This window comes from Physeter macrocephalus, chromosome 6 (genome assembly GCF_002837175.3).
Source record: "Physeter macrocephalus isolate SW-GA chromosome 6, ASM283717v5, whole genome shotgun sequence".
Lineage (NCBI taxonomy): Eukaryota > Metazoa > Chordata > Mammalia > Artiodactyla > Physeteridae > Physeter > Physeter macrocephalus.
Window position 1 is genome coordinate 73,601,676 of NC_041219.1, and position 18,123 is coordinate 73,619,798.

The 18,123-nt window shown below is 39.7% G+C and overlaps 1 protein-coding gene across 6 annotated transcripts in view; it reads right to left on the reverse strand.

The window, feature by feature from the left end:
- The window catches only part of ITPR2 (inositol 1,4,5-trisphosphate receptor type 2), a 537,217-nt gene that overhangs the window by 66,331 nt on the left and 452,763 nt on the right, over positions 1–18,123 (reverse strand). For 5 of the 6 annotated variants that reach the window (XM_024129066.3, XM_028491109.2, XM_028491111.2 and 2 more), the window contains 4 exons: positions 16,211–16,406; positions 11,770–11,862; positions 1,525–1,655; positions 258–423 (listed from right to left, as the gene is read on the reverse strand). In XM_024129066.3, coding sequence (XP_023984834.1) covers positions 258–423; positions 1,525–1,655; positions 11,770–11,862; positions 16,211–16,406 — 586 coding nt within the window. Of the gene's footprint in view, positions 1–257; positions 424–1,524; positions 1,656–2,940; positions 3,146–11,769; positions 11,863–16,210; positions 16,407–18,123 lie in introns of those variants that run through there. The other variant, XM_028491110.2, reaches the window with a different exon arrangement.

Sequence of the window (18,123 nt, forward strand, 5' to 3'; positions counted from 1 at the left end):
TCCGGATTCGCAGGCTCAGCGGCCATGGCTCACGGGCCCAGCCGCTCCGCAGCATGTGGGATCTTCCCGGACCGGGGCACGAACCCGTGTCCCCTGCATCGGCAGGCGGACTCTCAACCACTGCGCCACCAGGGAAGCCCCCAGCTTTCATTTTGAAATAATTTTTCCCAAAGCATGGCAAACAAAAATCATTCTAGTCCCTCCTTTCTACTGGGCAGTTTCTTTCTCTATTATTTTAGTATCTTTAGAACACTTACCACAGATGAAGCAGGTTGTCTTTAGAATTTCTTCTTTTTTCTGTTTTTCGCTTCTGAGATCCGCAAAAGTATCAATGATAACCCCAAAAATCAAGTTAAGAACGATAATGATGACAATGAAATAAAAAAGAAGGTCATACACCACTCGGGCAGCAAACAAGGGCTCCTGAAATAAAAAAATTTTAAAACATTAAAAAAAACCCCGTTGTGTATATATACATATACACACATTTTCGAGGCATGTTGATTTAGCATATTGTCTAGCAGAAAGAATATAGTCAATCATTGTTTGCTAAATATGAATAGTATTCCAAGTTGGAAAAATAAGACCCACTTTCTATCTTCGTTTTCTTTAAGTATTGTGAGGAAAACTTTCCAGTCTGTTCCCAGACCCCTTCCATTCCCTAGGACTTGCACGTTTCCTCTCCAAGGGAGGGACTTACTGTGTATTAAAAACCACTTTACATGTCATTGTGCTAAATGCATTTTGGTGCAGTGGGACCGTATCCCAGAAGCTGCATAAAAGGTAGACAAATACCAGTCCCAAAGGTCAGAGATTAGAGATTTGAGAAGGATCTAATGATCCGTCCATTTCTGGGGTCGATTTTGTTCTTGGCCTTATAGAGTTAAGTACATTCAACTCAGGCTTATTTCTACCTGACAAATGGTATTAAAATACACATTAGAGATCAGATAGCCTAGATGTTTCATAGATGAGGAAACATGAGATGAACGGACAACGTGATACGGCTGGCCTGTCGGAGGACTGAGATTATTCAGGCTCTCAGCGTGGCACTTGAGACGTTGTAGCCAATGAGAAATTTTTCAGGCTTGCCATTTGAATATACAAAATCCTGTTAGAATTTGTTCAGATTTGATATTCCTCGTCGATAAATAATAGAGGCTGTTCCTATTCAGAGGCAAAGAGTAAATCTTCATGCCTGAGAAACCTGATAGACACAAGGCAGCCTGGTTTCTGTTATTTACGAAACAATCAACTCCTCCGTAAAGACTATAGGCGAAATATACAGGTCAAAGGTGGACAGAGTTCATGACCCTACTAACATACATAGATTTCTAGGACATTAGCTGTTTCTATGTAATCCTAGTATACAACGAATTGGTTTCAAGGGCCACGGTGATACTGTTAAAGCAAACAACATAACATACAGTACCCTGAAAACAAAAACCATACTGTAAATGCTGTTAAGAAAGGTTAAAACAAGATTATGTGCTTCTTGAAAAACCATTTTTCTCCAGCTTTTACATCTTTTGAGGGTCTTCTCAGCACGTCTCCCACGCCGCCGCCGTTCCTGAGGCCCTGGTTCAGGACAGTCACAATGCACATAAGGAGGGTGTCACACATTCTTTCAATTCCATCTTCATATTCCTCAGCAGCTACAGAAACAAACAAGTCAAACAGTACAGCAACCTCATGCTTTTAAAACACACTCTTATGTACTGTCAAAGATCTATTTCTTTATAACTGTGTCAGGACACAGTTTTCTGAAGGGATATAACACGTTATTTTCCATGCGGCAGCCCGTGAAGCCTGTGACTGACACAGACTCATAAAGCACGCATATAATATCCCCAAATCATTTTTTCTTCCATCGATGGAAAATGACAGACTGAAAAGGACAGAATATAAGAAAGCTAATGTTCATTGCGCATTGTCGTGATGTGGGGAGATTTCAGTAAGACCTTCTGAAAAGACAGTCAACTCACCCAGGAAGCAGAAGTATTGCGGGGGGAGAAGAGCTTGTACAAGGAAGCTAGGTGAACCCAGCTTTAAATTCTACTCTGTTCCAGAACTGGGACTTGGGCAAGTTACTTAATCTCAACATCCTCCTCTGTAAAATGGGGAGGTCTGTTTAAGGATTAAACCCTTCAGAGGGTTATTTAAGGATTATGTTTAAGGTATGTAAAACACTTTGTACAGAGATTGGCATACGCATAGTAAGTTAAGGGCTCACAAATTGGGGCAGATACTATTTCATTTCTTCAGTAAGTGTCTAAGCTTTCTGAATGACCAGCATGGAGCTACAGATAAGAAGCACGATGCATTTATGTAAACAATTTATTTCATGTAAATAATTTATTTTATGTGAATGTGTTTATGTGAAAATATTTAGGGACAAATGGAGAGAGATAAAAAAATACAATGTGACAGAAAAATTCCTAGTCTTATTTTGTTTAAAGATAAAGTTACCAAATATGGTAGTAATCTCTCAAGTCATTTAAAATAATAAAAAATTCACACCAAATTGGATACTAGAATCAGGATTTCCTAAATTAAGTAAGCAGAAATGTACTCTTCTTGTTACAAGATTAAAGAACCATAGTGGCACTGAATTTTGGAATGGTGTAGCCAGTCTGCATGTCATGGCGTGAATGTAAAAACAACAACCGCCAAAGGACAAAGAAAAAGAATCCTTCTACTGATAATTTTGTGTACCTGATCCACTACAAATAGCCTGTCTGGTACTTTGTTATGAAAAGGTTGATTTTCTTCTTGTAAGCTGACTTTAACATCACATGGACGAGGGATCTGGCATTTTCCCTTTATTCAGAGCTGCTTCTTTCTAGAACATACTCCTCAAGAGGAGAGCAGAAGTCAGAGATGGGCAAGCATCAGATGCAGCATCAAAGATATCAGCAGAGTCGGTGCTGGACCGCTTACCGTAGAGGTGAGCACCAAGGCACCTTCTGACTTAGAAAGTAGAAGAAAAAAACCGCTTTTGGAGACAGGAGAAATGAGGAAGAAGTAAAGCTTGTGGTGCCAGCAGTCAGAACAGCAGACGAGGCAAGAAAGGCAGAGAAGACAGTGAGAAAGCTCAGTCTGCAAAGTGCTTGGTTAGGTCCCCGACACCTGGTGGTGGTGATGGCTAGGAAGAATGCGAAGAAAATAGTTAGAAATGTGTAAGAGAGTTAAGGGAAGTTTTGAAGAGAAATATGGTTTTCCAGCAATGCAGTCACGTGCACTATGTCTATATACTACTTTGCCACGGTTAGACTTTCAATCAATCTTCTATCTAGTGGCAGGATCTGCATTCATTTATTTAATCAGCAACTACCTGGTCATATGACACCAATGTTTACTAAAGACTTATTAAGTGCCAGATTAATCCGTTTATGGAAGCTACAGGAAAGTGCTCCCATCTTTCCCCAATAATTCAGAAGTGAGGTTGTTTGCTCTTTAATAAGAGGTGAGCTAGTAAAATCCACACACAATTCACATGATTAGCCATTGTGAAATAAAATAGATTGGCTGCAAATACATAAAGAGAATTGGCTTCCTGTGTGACATGTAAACAGGGGGAGAGTGCCCAGGTCAGGGTCACTGCCAGCCATAGTCCAGTCCACTCACTCCATAACTAGTGCTTGGGAAATGCCAGTTTTACACAGTAGCCTCTAGGAGCTTGGTTAATAAGGTTTTACCTTTGTGAGACGGATCTACTCATAATATGTTAAGCCAAGTTCCCAGGCCTTCAGGCTGAGAGCCAGGCCCTGAGTCACGATGAATTCACCTAAATAAATGCCACCTTGTGGAGATCTACCTACAGAGCCAGCTTTCCCCATGCCAAATCTGCTTCATTTCAATATATCAAGAGCCCTTGCATTAGGTGCTAGAAATACAAGTGGTAAGATGAAAGTGCTGCAGCCCCCAGGGAACTTATGGTCCCCTAGGAAATGTGGGTAGAGATGAACAAAGGCAGTGCAGTACCACGGGTACTAAGGAGGCAGGATGGATGAGCATCTCATGGGCTGGGGTGTCGGGGGCAGCATCCTAAAGGAGGGGGCACCTGGGCTGAATATTGAAAGAGGGCATGGTTGGCCAGTAAGATCAGTGAAGACATTCCAGGAAGATAAAATGGGATGAGCGAAGGCAAACAGGCATGAAAAAACATCTGGAGTGTCTGGGAAACGGCAGGCGGATTGGGATGCCAGGGCCTCTGGGGTATGCAGGTGAGTGCGGGAGCTGTAAGAAGAGAAGTAGGTAGGGGCCAGATTATGGAGAGAATCATACATCAAGCTAAAGAGTTTAAACTTTATCCTGAAAGCTATGGGGAGTCACTGGAGAATTTTAAACAGAAGAAAGGTGATTTAGCATCCAGTTGGCAAAGCAGTATGAGATAAAACATGAACTTAAATAACAAGACAAATTAACACACAATAAAAGCCACAAGAGCGGTGCAAAGAGATCAGAATAGAGAGAGAACTTTTAATACTAAGGATAATGAGAAGGGAGTCCCTCTAATTAATGCAGACTCTGAGTTTGCCTTGAGTATTCAATGCACTAAGACAGCAGTAGATAGGCATTTCACACGGCACGGGCAGACAGCCCCAGAGTTAAAGAAATTGCTTATATGATGAAGAGCCAATAATACCAGTATGTAGAGGAGTGTAAGATATGGCTGGAGATAAATTGGCAGCTCTCTGAAAAGCTCTAGGGAGTTTGGATTTTAGTTGGCAGGTAAATGGAGCATTGTGGACATCTTGAGTTGGGGGTAGGGAAGGACACATTCAAAGCAGTGATTTCTGACAAGTAGCCTAGTGGTGATACAGTAGGTAAACTGAGGAGGAGAGAATAACTGGAGGTAGAAAGACCACTTAGGAGGCAGTTGCAATAATTCAGGCATGATGTGCTGTGAGCCTCCACCAGAGTAATGGCTGTGAGAATGGAAAGGATGAAAGATCGGGAGCTGACGGGACTCGGTATGAAGGAGACGGCAACGTGAAGTATCAGACTGAAGCTTCCAGCCAGCGGTGACCTGGGAAAGGATGGTCTCACTAAACCACAGAAACAGACCACTTGGAAGGAAGAACTGGATGCCGGGGCTTTGATGAAGACAAGGAAAGAATCTCAGATGATCTTTACGTTTATCGGACAAGAAGACTTTTAAAAGGCTAGAGAGGACATGAGCTGGGAGAGTACTGTGATCCAAAATTAAGGAAGACAATAATTTAAAGATGAAGAGAGTATCAAAAAACATCAGAATTACAGAAGGGTCAAAGGCAATGAGAAACAAGAAAAGGTCACTGGATTTAACAATTAGGTCATCAGGAAAAGCATAGGAAGATGTCACAGGAAGATGGCAAACAGTTTAAGAGAAGATGGTTGATTCAGAAATTGAAGGAGAGAGTGTAGGTCAATTGTTTTATAGAAAAATTTAGTACTGAAAGGAAGGAGATTAATAGGATATTAGTTTGGGGGGATAAGAGAATGCAGAAGAAAGTTCCATTAGGACCCAAGAGTGTATATAAGAAGAAAGAGAACAGATGGTAGCAAGGAAAAGATTTCAGGCGCAAGAACAATGATCTAGCTAATGGTGGCGAAGGGGTAATGATGAAAACAGAGGTGGTTATAAAAGAAGTGAGAGGACACGTGCTTATTGTTTACATGCATAAAGGAAGAATTAGTGGAAATAGAATGTGGAGACATTTTAAAAGAACTAAGTATATTCATGTAAAGAACTTAGAACATTGCTTGGCATATATTTAGGGTGTAATAAATTCCAAGTATCAAAATTAGCATTATTATTGATAGATGGCTGTCAAATCTCATGCAAAGTTATAGTTTTAATATAACCAACAAATTCTATACTTAAACAATATGAGGTTAAATTATCCTCATTTTCAGTTTAGGAGTATTAGAAAGGATTTTTTCTTAATTCAAAATAGGGGTGTTTCATATGAGGAAAGGAATAAAAATATATTCTATTGACTCTGAAATACTTCCCCCATGATCTGAGGTGTTAGTCTATAAATTTTTCTGGACTTGCATGAATAAAAGTATTTATTAATGCCATTTTTTTCTGTTTTAACAATTAAATTTTTCCTTTTTTTAATGGTTTCTTAGAAGCAATAGATTGTCATCGAGACATATTTGAAATTCTGAGTACAACTGAGAACCTCTTGTTTCTTGGCCTTGACCTTTATTCACAATCACCTCAATATGGAATTGCTGATTTTAAAAAACTTTGGGAAAAAAAAATTTAAAGCACGGGGCACCCAGTAGGAAGCCAAAGGTAGAGTGACATAAAGACTGACCGGTTCTGCTATACATCAATCTTTTTTATTAAAGTAAAATACCAAAATATATTCAATTTGAAGAACTCATAAATGTCAGACATCTGTAAACCTTTTTTTTCCTGTACATTCAGATGATTTTTACTTAGAAAATAATTGCAAGTCATTTTTTTGCCTCAAAAAATGCCTTACTTTTCTAGAAAATCAGTTTCGGGTTTTTTTTTTTTTTTAGGAGAACATTTTTGTCTAGGAAGTCAGGGAGGTCTGCAGCAAATGAAATAAAAGATTTCCGTTTTTTTATTCAACTGCAGTCCGTTGCCAGTTGCCATGAGAATTCGCTGCCTCTGGGAGGATGACTCTACCCGCACCTATGGAGCCTCCTCAGGAGCTGGCTGCTCAGCCTTCCACTCCCAGAGGCTTGTTATCATGCTACTGCACGTGTCTGAGCCTTTTGTAATGTGGACCTGCTGTCCACTAGGTAACAAACCAAGGCCTTCACAAATGCACGCTAGGGCTTGCAAATTCAAATTTCATCCTGGTCTTAGACACAGCAAAGTTATTTTTACATCTAAGTGACGCACGCTGCCCCACAAACACCAGGTTCTGGCTTTCGTTCTACTTTTGCAGTTAGACACACATGGCCGAGATTTAAAGGTGGCAGGGGTTACAAGGTCAGATCTGCAGAGTTTTCAATCAAGTGGATTTTATCAGTTACCATGTCAAATGTAAGAAGGTCACAGAAGAAAGAGCAGATTAATACAGGCTTTCCTGTAGTTTTTAATACTGATTTACAAATGATCCCTAATCGTGAAAAGCTACTGCCACCATCTCTGGATCCTACCAGCGTCTCTGTCACACCTCCAGTGCTGAAATCCCTCCAGGTTTCTTTCCTCCTTACTCTGGGAGCTTTCCCTGCAAAATCACACCCACAGCTCTCAGTTCAGGTCAGCCTAAAAAAAAATGCAGACTTTGCCCCTGGAGCAATACACCTGGAAGAATTGTCACCTTTTGTCCACAGGGAAAAGGGAAGTTCTGTTCTCTGTGTAATGTATTAGGTGAGAATGACGGGTGATAGCAGTATTATGGGAAGTCTTTAATGCGTTTGCATTCGGAGGTATAAACCAATATCCAAACAGACTTTGCGACAGAACAGACCTTCGCAGCCTCAACACTGTAGACATTTGGGGCTGGATAATTCTTGGTTGGGGGGGAGCTGTCCTCTGCATTGTGAGATGTTTAGCAGCATTCCTGGCCCCTACTCACTGGATGCTAGTAAAACTCCTCCCAGAATTATGACAACCAAAAATGTCTCCAGACATTGCCAAACGTCCGCAGGGCAGGGGAAGAGGGGAGAGAATCAACTCCAGTTGATGAATACATAATAGATTTACTTTTTTTTAAAGAAATTGCCTTCAGAAGACAATATGCATAAAGAACATCTATCCAAGCATTCTATGAGGAAGGCAATATTAGGCAGAATTTTAACCATCTCTCAATTTTGGTTAGGAAAGAAATAATTTATAGAGATTAATCCTTTAATTAGGAGGCAGTAAAATTTAGAAGGTTGGAGCACAGGCCTTGGAATCAGAGATCTAGATTGATTTACTAGCTGTGAACTTAATGTCTCTGTCCTTCAGTGTTTTTACCTATAATATGAGGATGGTTACCAGCGTCTATCTATCCTTGGACATGCTTCAGGGCCTTCACTCATGCTGTTCCTTGTGCCCAGAACGGCTCCTTCTTTCTCTTGGCCTTTCACCCTCCAAGTCTCAGTTTAAATAAATAATTCCTCCCCAGAAGGGCCTCTCTGTTTATCTACAGCTAGGCTCTCTTGTGATTACCTATCATAGCACCATTTGCAGTACCGTATTTTGTAACTTTTTATGCTTCCCTCACTATTTTATAGTTTCATAATGTCCAGGATTATTTTTTTATTCAACACTGTCTTGAATATGGTGGCTGGCCCAGAGTAGAGGCTCAACAAATATTGCCGTATGAATGAATGAATGAATGAATACACAGAGTTTTTATAATTATTAATATCATCATCACCGAGGATTTGTACTGATCTGACTTAACTCGATTCCTATTTTACAAAAATACTCACTTCATTCTGTTAAACGTTAAGATCAAAATGTCACAATGAGTAAGACTGTATGAAACAATTACACTAGAATACCTGGTTAAGCATCTACAACAATGCCTGGGAAATTGTATAAAGCCTAAGCTTTGCAGACTTGCACCGAGTTGGGTGGCAGCATCCTGGGATATGTCCATTCATGTATGACCTAGAGGATCTCATTCTCAGAGAGGGGGCTTCAGCAGCTCCCTCACCGTACCTTAGGGCTTCTGGATGCCCAGGGGTGGATGAGCACTGCTGGCTCAGCTGCTGTGCTGGGCCCCTGGGTCAGCCGCCTTTATAGACTCTGGCAGGAGGAACACTAGCTTTGTTCTTGGTTCACTGGCAAACCAATATTTTGCTCTTAAAGTCAAACCACTGTTACAGTGTATTTGTTTTTTTAAAAAAGGAAATAATTTTTAGAAGAGCAAGGCAGAAATAGGGTTACTCTACTTGGGACCATGTTGTTAAAATGCTCATGCTAACAAGAAAGTAAATTTGTTAACATACCCTTTTTCATACTCTGTCACAGAGAAAGAATGTTGAATTAAAAAAGAGATAAGTACTTATAACAATAAATTGATGTTCAAGGTGGCCGACAGATCCTAAGAGCTATTTAATTCTAGCCAGCTACTTAAACTATGTCTGAGATTTTGAAATAGCTCTTTGTGATTTTTTGAATCGTGGAAAATGGGAAGAAGAGTGAAACATCTGCATATCTGAATTTGAGATTATGACAAATTCTGCAAACCGCTGACAAATGAGATTGATCTGCTCCCCCAGATAAGATACTTTATTAAAGGGATAGTGTGGGAAGGAGTCAGGATCAAGAGAAGCCAGCATGGGTTCAGACGAACCTCACATTGGGAATATTGGCAGACTTTATGTATCTGGGCTTTGGCAAGGAGGCTTTGTGAAGGAGCCTCATGAGATATTTTTTAAAAGAAGGAGGAACACGGGATAAATGGTAGTTTATTCAAGGCAGATTTCTTTGTGGGTGAATAATGCAAAAAACATGACTATGTTAATCTGAAAGCATGTTTCTGGTGGCCACACGCCAAAGGACTCCGTCCTTAGCACTGTCCCCATGCAGCATTTCTAACACCTTTAATGAAAATCTTTTGAGGTTGGCAAAATTTTTTTTTTCTGTTAAGAGCCAGATGGTAAATATTTTAGGCTTTGTGGGTCACATACATTCTCCATTGCATCTTCTTCATTAAAGAAAAAGAAAAAAAACTTTAAAAAAAGCCGCAACCATTCTTAGCCCGAGGGGTGTACAGAAACAGGTGACAATTCATATTTCCCCACGGCCCAAGTTTGCCAACCCATGTTCTAGAACTTATCAAACTTGAGGATGACATGAGAGAGAATGAATATTCTGCTTAATAGAATCAGGATCCATAAAGATACCATGAGCCTCATGGCACGTGAGCACTGGAAGAGACCTGAAACCTAGAGATCAACTGGTCAAGAAGCCCCTCCTCGGGGCTTCTCTGGTGGCACAGTGGCTGAGAGTCCGCCTGTCGATGCTAGGGGACGCAGGTTCGTGCCTCGGTCCGGGAAGATCCCACATGCCGCGGAGCAGCTGGGCCCGTGAGCCGTGCGCGTGCCTAGAGCTCCTGCTCCGCAACATGAGAAGCCACCGCAATGAGTAGCCCACGCACCGCAACGAAGAGTAGCCCCCGCTCTCCGCAACTTAGAGAAAGCCTGCGTGCAGCAACGAAGACCCAACGCAACCAAAAAAAAAAAAAAAAAGAAGCCCCTCCTCTATTCACAGGACAAACTGGGACAGCCTGGGATTATGGGTTGGCAGAAATATATAGACATAAATGCATGGTTTTATACTTGAAATCCCAAACTCCCAATTATGTGAGCACAGAACAGGCATTTATGGCTTGACAGCTGAACCAGTGAAGAATGGCATTTTAGCCAATATGGGTCAAGAGTGTGGTGTGACTGCAAATTGCACTATCCTAAACATGATCACACCACTCAACTTCTTGCCTTGGAGTGTTACATGAAGAGTCATCACTGGAATATGTGAGGAAGCTGAAGAAATTGGAGGTATATAAGCCAGAGGATGCACGTAATGGGATTTTAGAAACTTCAGAGCACGGTAAAGCTACACAAGTAGAGAAGGAGCTGGTTTGTGGTTTATAGGCCTGAAATGGGTACTCAGGAGGTCAGCGGGGAAAGAAGTCTGAGTGGCAGCTGTTCACAGTGCCTGAGCTGCTGGGACGTGGAAATGGAACATATGCATGTGTTTAATTCTCCCTTTAAGTCATAGAGCATGAAACATTTAGTCAGTAGAAGAGACTGTCCATTTTTGTTGGACTTCAAGCAACAGTCCGACATCTTAAGGCAAAAGGCAACTTGGGGAAAAAGGCTCTATCATTATGACCAAACAATGTGCTTCCAGATGGAAGTGGGGAAATCCATCCTTACGCTTGTGCTTAACTCTTGCTTCCCTCTTTTTCTCTGAGTCTGATTTTGCCCTCTGTAGACACAACAGAGACTAAATCTATTCCTTTTTTATATACAGAACTCTTGAAATATCTAAATGCTCCCTAAATCTTTGCTGCTTCTGGAAACAGATCACTAAGGCCTTCTACAGTTCATTAAATTTCACACATGCCATAGTTTCCAAATTCCTGCCACATCCTTCGAGAACAGTTTAGAGTTTAAAAAATTCTTTTTATATGCATGGTTCCATTTGTTCCTTTGGAGGCAGGGAAAGTATCATATGCCCTATCTATCTATCTATCTATCTATCTATCTATCTATCTATCTACCTAGCTATGTTCCTAGATAGATCTCCCTCTCTCCCCCCCTCCCTCCCTCCCTTCCTTCCTTCCTCTCTTTCAGGACAAGCCATCTGAACAAAGTCCAGGAAATCTGCATAACATATGCAAGACACAGACCTAGAAAGTGGCAGGTCAGGGATTATAACCAAGCCTTTTGAGTTCTAAACCCATGCTTTTCCATTCTTTGTTAAAGGATGGATTCTTCTGTTAAAGGCCATATATTCTTAGTTAAAGGCTATACAGTGGAAAGGGTCTTGCTTAGTGTGGTATGGTTTTGCAATATGGTAACAGAATTTTTAGCAGCATGTACCACAGGGTAAATTTGATAAATTCTCATGATTAGAAATAACGTAAGGAACAGGGTGAGGATACAAAATGACGGATATGAGAATCCTTTCTCTAGTTTGAAACTTTTAGGTTCTTCTACCCTCCATTCTTCTATTTCAACTCACCATGAAATTTTTAGAGCAACTCTCTAACCTATAATAACTTTAATCAAATAAACATAACTTCAGAAGTATCGAGTTCATGCTGTCCTGGAGCCCTTTTTACAGACCTGTATTTGAAGCTGGTATTGTGGGTGAGCAGTTGTCCTTTTCACATGTTCCCAGGATTGAAGTGAAAGTCATAGCAGGAACTGCATTGCTACCTGAGAACACACAACGGAGACATGGTATAGAGACAAATATGCAAGTGACAAGAAATGAGCAAATGAATTACAAAGGCACATAAATAAAATGTGCTATTACTCCAAATTAGCTGTGTTCCTAAAGTTTTTAGTTAAGTTAGTGTAGAACTCCGAACACAGTTTTGCCTACTGAATCAATTTTATAAATAGAGAATAGGTTCATGGGCCAACCCACTAAAAGCCTTTTCTATCTTTCTAAAGTGGCTGAGATAAACTACTAATAATACTGCAGGCCCTAACCACCATGTGTAACAATGTTCCCATGGCCAAATGCATTCAGGGCTCTGGCTTGGAAATGCCAGAAACATGTTCCCCCAGTGTAGCTGGTAACCCTGAAGCTCTCAGCCACTGGCGCCCATGGCTGAGGTAGAGCGAGAAGGAGGTGGCTTCTCTTAACGGTAAACTGTGGGTTCCCGGGAACAGGACATCAAACATCTCAGGGAAGCAAGAATCTTCTGCCAGATCCCTGTTCAGAATCTTTTCTTCCTTAGTCCCCAGGGATCCATCTTTACCCCCTATCTCCCTGGCCCCGATAGAAAAGAAACTAGTAACCTTCTTATCTGTGTAAAACAAGTTTCATATAAGAAATTCTGTTGTTAGTAACAAATACAACATGAAGAGGTTCGTTCCTCTCAAAACTGTTTTTCACACGAAGCCACCAAGGAAAGTCCGGAAGGTGAAGGGAGAGGATTAAGTTCATTTTTATATACTGAAGAAATATTCCAGTGCATTTCAGGACAGCACCCACCAAGGTTAGCCTGATTGTTTGATGAGGTGAAGGCAGAGTGGGGAATGGTGGCTGGAGTTTGGACGTGTGATGAGGAGAGAGACCAGGCCTGGAGTTGCCACTAACACAAGCCCTGGAGCTGAGAGAGCTCGGGTCCACGAGGAAGGGAAGCCGCAAACTTTACCTCCCCGCACCCTGACTGGGGCAGCATGGCAGAAAGGACGGGTATACCACGGGGTGGAGTGAGCGTCACGTGGTCAGAAAGGTGGGGTTCCTGAGTGTTCCCCAGGAGCCGTTCCCTTAATTAATATTTACTGACTTCGTGCTAGGCTCTGAGGACTCAGAGTCAGGGCCTTGGAAAACCCACAGTCAATTAGGGAATACAGAGAGGTACAGACATAATTATAGTTGAATGGAGGGAGTGGGGTACACGTAAAGTGAGGTAGTGCGTTCAGAGAGGCAGAGGTGAATTCTAGAAAGGAAAAAACAAAGGTTTTTGGAGAAGGATCCATCTGGAGGAGACAGGATTTACACACAGGAAGATGAGGTAGAGGGTAAAGGGGGCAATTCCAGGTACAATCCTATCACAAAAGGTACAGAGGCCAGCAAAGGCACAGACAAGGCAGAGCTTCTAGGCTAATGATTTTAAACCAAGCATCCCGCAGCCAGCCCAGGGCCCAGCAAAGTTTTCAAACCCGTAAGACACAGAATCAGAACTGTGGTAGGAATGAATGACCTGCACAAGCAGAAGAGAGGCTGAGCGCGGGGAAGCCACCTGGGAAGTTTCTGCCATTTTCTGGGGAGAGGAAATGAGGGTAGAAACAGGAGGGCAGCACTGAGGATGGGGAAGAGGGGGCAGTGCGAGAGACACTGGAACCTCCGCTTGTCAACACTACCTTCCCGCCAACTCCTTGGGCTTGTCTAAGACATGGATTCCCCTGAACACCATGAAGTGCAGGCTCCTGCATCTACAGAGTCAGATTCCACTGGTGCCAGAGGTGGGATACGCATTGTCCTAAATGCCCAAGGCCATTTGCAAATTATTGGTTCTCTGCTCTCATATCCACCTGTGATGCTCCTGCCATTCAGCTCTAGAACCACAGCCTCCTCTCTTTGTTCACTGATTTCTTCACATTCACTGAAGAACTGTGTACTTTACATTCCCAATTTCACTTGCTCCCTAGATGTGTTATGTTTGATAATTTCACTCAACTTTGGGAGAAAATAGTTTTGAATAATTGAAAGAATAAACTTTATGCTACATATCCACAGATATAATATATAGTATTAGGAATTAAATTTAAAATGTTATGAAAATATGAGTGCTTCTTCCAGGGCATGGTACCACATACTATACTCTCTATGAAACAAAAACTCTCAGTCTATGAAGAATCAAGAGTTTAACTTTGTTAGCTGTTCTTGTATGCCAGATTTTTATAGTATTTACAAATGCTTTCTCTTGTTCAACAACTTTTTATATAAATATGTATAAATATTTTTAGTGAAGATCTTGACATTTTAGCTTTCGTGCTTCCTATTTTGTAAAAAACAGGAAAGACTTTTTTATATTTCAATATTTTTAGTGAAGATCTTGACATTTTAGCTTTCGTGCTTCCTATTTTGTAAAAAACAGGAAAGAAGACTTTTTTATATTTCTAAAGAAAATATATTCATAATATAATGACGCTTACTTTTTTTTAATTGGAGTATAGTTGCTTTACAATATTGTGTTAGTTTATACTGTACATCAAAGTGAATCAGCTATATGTACATATATATCCCCTCTTTTTTGGATTTCCTTCTCATTTAGGTCACCACAGAGCATGGGGTAGTGTTCCCTGTGCTATACAGTAGGTTCTCATTAGTTTATCTATTTTATACATAGTATCAATAGTATATATATGTCAATCCCAATCTCCCAATTCATCCCCCACCCCCGTCCCCCTTGGTATCCATACGTTTGTTCTCGACATCTGTGTCTCTATTTCTGCTTTGTAAATAAGATTACCTGTACCAATTTTTTCAGATTCCACATATATGCGTTAATATACAATATTTGTTTTTCTCTTTCTGACCTACTTCATTCTGTATGACAGTCTCTAGGTCCATCTATATCTCTACAAATGACCCCATTTCATTCCTTTTTTTATGGCTGAGTAATATTCTATTGTATATATGTACCACATCTTCTTTATCCATTCCTCTGGACACTAACTTACTTTTTAAATAACACAATTAAAATTATTGACTACAAGATTCATAAAACAATAACGATTGTACACGTCTGAATTCAGAAATTGTGATGCTTCAGTGTCAGACTCACTCTGTACTGAATAACTCAATGTGACCATGCCTAGTAAATAATTAAGACAAAGAATTTTGAGAACAGATAGTTTATGATTCATAGATAGTTTAGTACAAGTGGAGTTTTGTGGGTATTTATATACATGAGCTTTTCCTCCAAATATTTACACCTATAAAACTCTAGACAAAGTAACATTTAAGGGAGAAAAAGAAAGGCCATAACAGAAAATATACCATGTGTCTGTGAATAAAGACTACTACCTAGGTCTGAAATTCAGTCTCAAGTTTAATAACTTTCAATCTATGTATATGATGTTTCTATTCCGTGCCTTGATTACTTAGACTAAATAATAGATCTAAATGCCACTTAATTATCCCATATTCTAAAAGCACCACTCATTAAATCCTGCTTTTAAATTCGATGGTTTGAAGAAAGAGAGAGTCATTTTGTGGTTTCCCTTCTCTGCAACCCATAGGCAGTGGAATCACCCAGAGAAACTATCAGTAAAGTGCAGAACTGCGATGTCCATCCAGCAAAACAGGAGAGGAGGAAAGAGACTAAGAACAAAATTTAACCAAAACAACAAAATGTAGGAAAGGGGGAAAGAAGAAACCATTAGGGAGCATAATAAATAAAAAATCCAAAGTAAGATGGAAAGAATCACCCCTCATACCACAAGAATCACAGTGAGTATAAATGAGTGATGTCTAACCAGCTCAGACAATAAAAATAAATATCACACAGAAATTCTGACAGCCACATATTCACGGACAGAGCCCCTTAATGACAATATTTTGAGCATTTTTCTATAGCAAATTTTCTGACTATCTGATGGTTTCCAAATCAAAGCATTTATACTTTTCAACTATTCAAGTATAATATAATGTACTGTGAGCAAACATGTATGAAATAATGGTTGTGAATGATGCTGGAAGTTCTTGGGGGAGACATCCCCCAAGAGAAAGAATCCCAAAGCTATTACCCTGCACTGAAATTGCCAACCGTCCCCGGGAGTACAGTCAACACTGTTGAAACTTCTGTACTGAGACTGAGCTCAGGTGACGTTTCTTGTATGAAGATTTTCCTATGCACACCGTCAGCTAACATACAGCATAGGGGTATTTCACACTCATGGGCTCTTAGTGAACAAGAAAATGTTTTCAGAGGAATGAAAGAAAACATTGCCTCCATCATCCTTCATCTGTGATCCTCTTAGCAAGCGATGTACCAGTCGGAGCCACAATCAGAGCAAGCTCATTTAGTGGTAACAGCAATACCTGTAAGGGGAGTTCTGTTTTTCAGCCTATCCACTTCCATAGTGAAGTCATCCTTCAGAAAAAGGAATCCAATAATGGAAAACAGGTAGACAAGGATGAGGGCGAGGACTGCAGTTAGAATAATGGAGCGGCCATTCCGTGTGACACTTTTTATGACATTGAGCAGAGTCTCTTCTCTATATACTAAATCAAAAAGCTACAAAAACAAAGAGAACAAAAACAAGGAAAAAAATGCAATGAAGCAAAGGGTGAATAAATACAAAGGTAATCACAAATACAAATGCAGGCCATTTTAATCTATCTGTGAAAGAATAACAGTATAAATAACACCTTAAAAATGAACCAAAATATGTATTTCTTCTCCAGTTTGAATGTATTAATAAACTGTTTTTGAATAAAGATAGCTCTAACCCAATATATAATGTGCATCTGTTGGTTTCATAACCAACATAATATCAATTTTTTAAGACATGGTAATAGCATAGCTTCAAATTTGAATTTAGAAAAATTGTAATACGATACATAACCAACTTAGCTACTTATTCCCTATTTTTAGTCTTTTTGATATTCTGCAGTTGCTTCTAGAATATGTAAAATGGCTAACATGAGAATGTTGAATTAGGGAACTAACTGATGAATAATTGAAGGATTCATTCAACGGATTGTTTAATCAAGGGATTAGAGGTGAAATGACATGAATTCACTTTTATGAGCCCACTAAAATAGAAAAGGTATGAAATTTAAAAATATTTGAGAAATGCAAACATCTTTCTTACTAAACAGGTAGATTGAGGGCAAAACCTATTACTTTAGTATATACTTTTGGAAACAGAAGTATAAACAGAAATATAATTCACAAGTGTTAATTCGCTTCCTCTATGGATAATGGATTATTATCCATTTTGTGTTTAGTAGTAGAAAATCCATATGCACTAGTCAAGAACCTAGGTATGTGTTTGCTATCTGCAGTCAACTTTAAGAACAATTTTATTTATTGCTATATTTAAGGTTGAAATTATACGTTCGCAACTACAAGTTTCATTATTAAAAGTTGGTTAAAAGCAATATTAACATTTACTTTAACGAAGGCATAAGTATCAGTTTGGAAATGAATAGTATTTTTGATGTTGGAATAACTCGGGTTTGTTTTCTGCTATCTATGGGGAGTGATTAAAATTTCTGAGATGGTTGAAATGATTAATACCAGTGTCACTCATCCCTTCAGAAACACCAGGGCCTTGTACTCTGTTTTTCAGAATTTTGAGGCTTATACAGTTACTTTCCAATTTAATTATAGTCTTGCAAATAATTGCTGTAAATATATTAACTTGTTTGCTCACCTTAGGACACTGATGTTTTTTGATGGTCAAACACAAAAACATGTTTAACTATTTTGCTATCTGTTTATCTCCTGGAGGGAGATACAACCTTTAGAAACAAAGTCCTATTCTTCCCTAAAGACAAATTAAGTAATGCAAGTTCAGCTTCCAAATTACTGACCTGGCTTATTTAACTAATTTAAGCATTTAGTTGACAGAAAGGAGATTTTCCCTCAGCTGAACAATGGCTTAAAGAAAAGGTCTGGAAATGGTTCCAGATCATTTTTGGATAGTTTACTAAAGTTTATAGTTTTCAGAAGCCCATAGGATACTTGCTGAAAATGCATATTCCTGGGCCCTATTCCATACCCGTGGAATCAGAATCTTGAGAATGCAAAGGTATTGATGTTGGACAGGTGAACGGTTCCTTCCATTTATTTCTCAAAGGAAAATCTAGAGTGTGGTTTCTATTACTGGTTAAAGGATTGGCAATTGTGGACACAACTGGGAATGCAAATTCATATTTTTTTAAAACATAAAAAATATTAAAAATACATCTAAATACCATTTTGACATTATGTCCATTAAAATTTT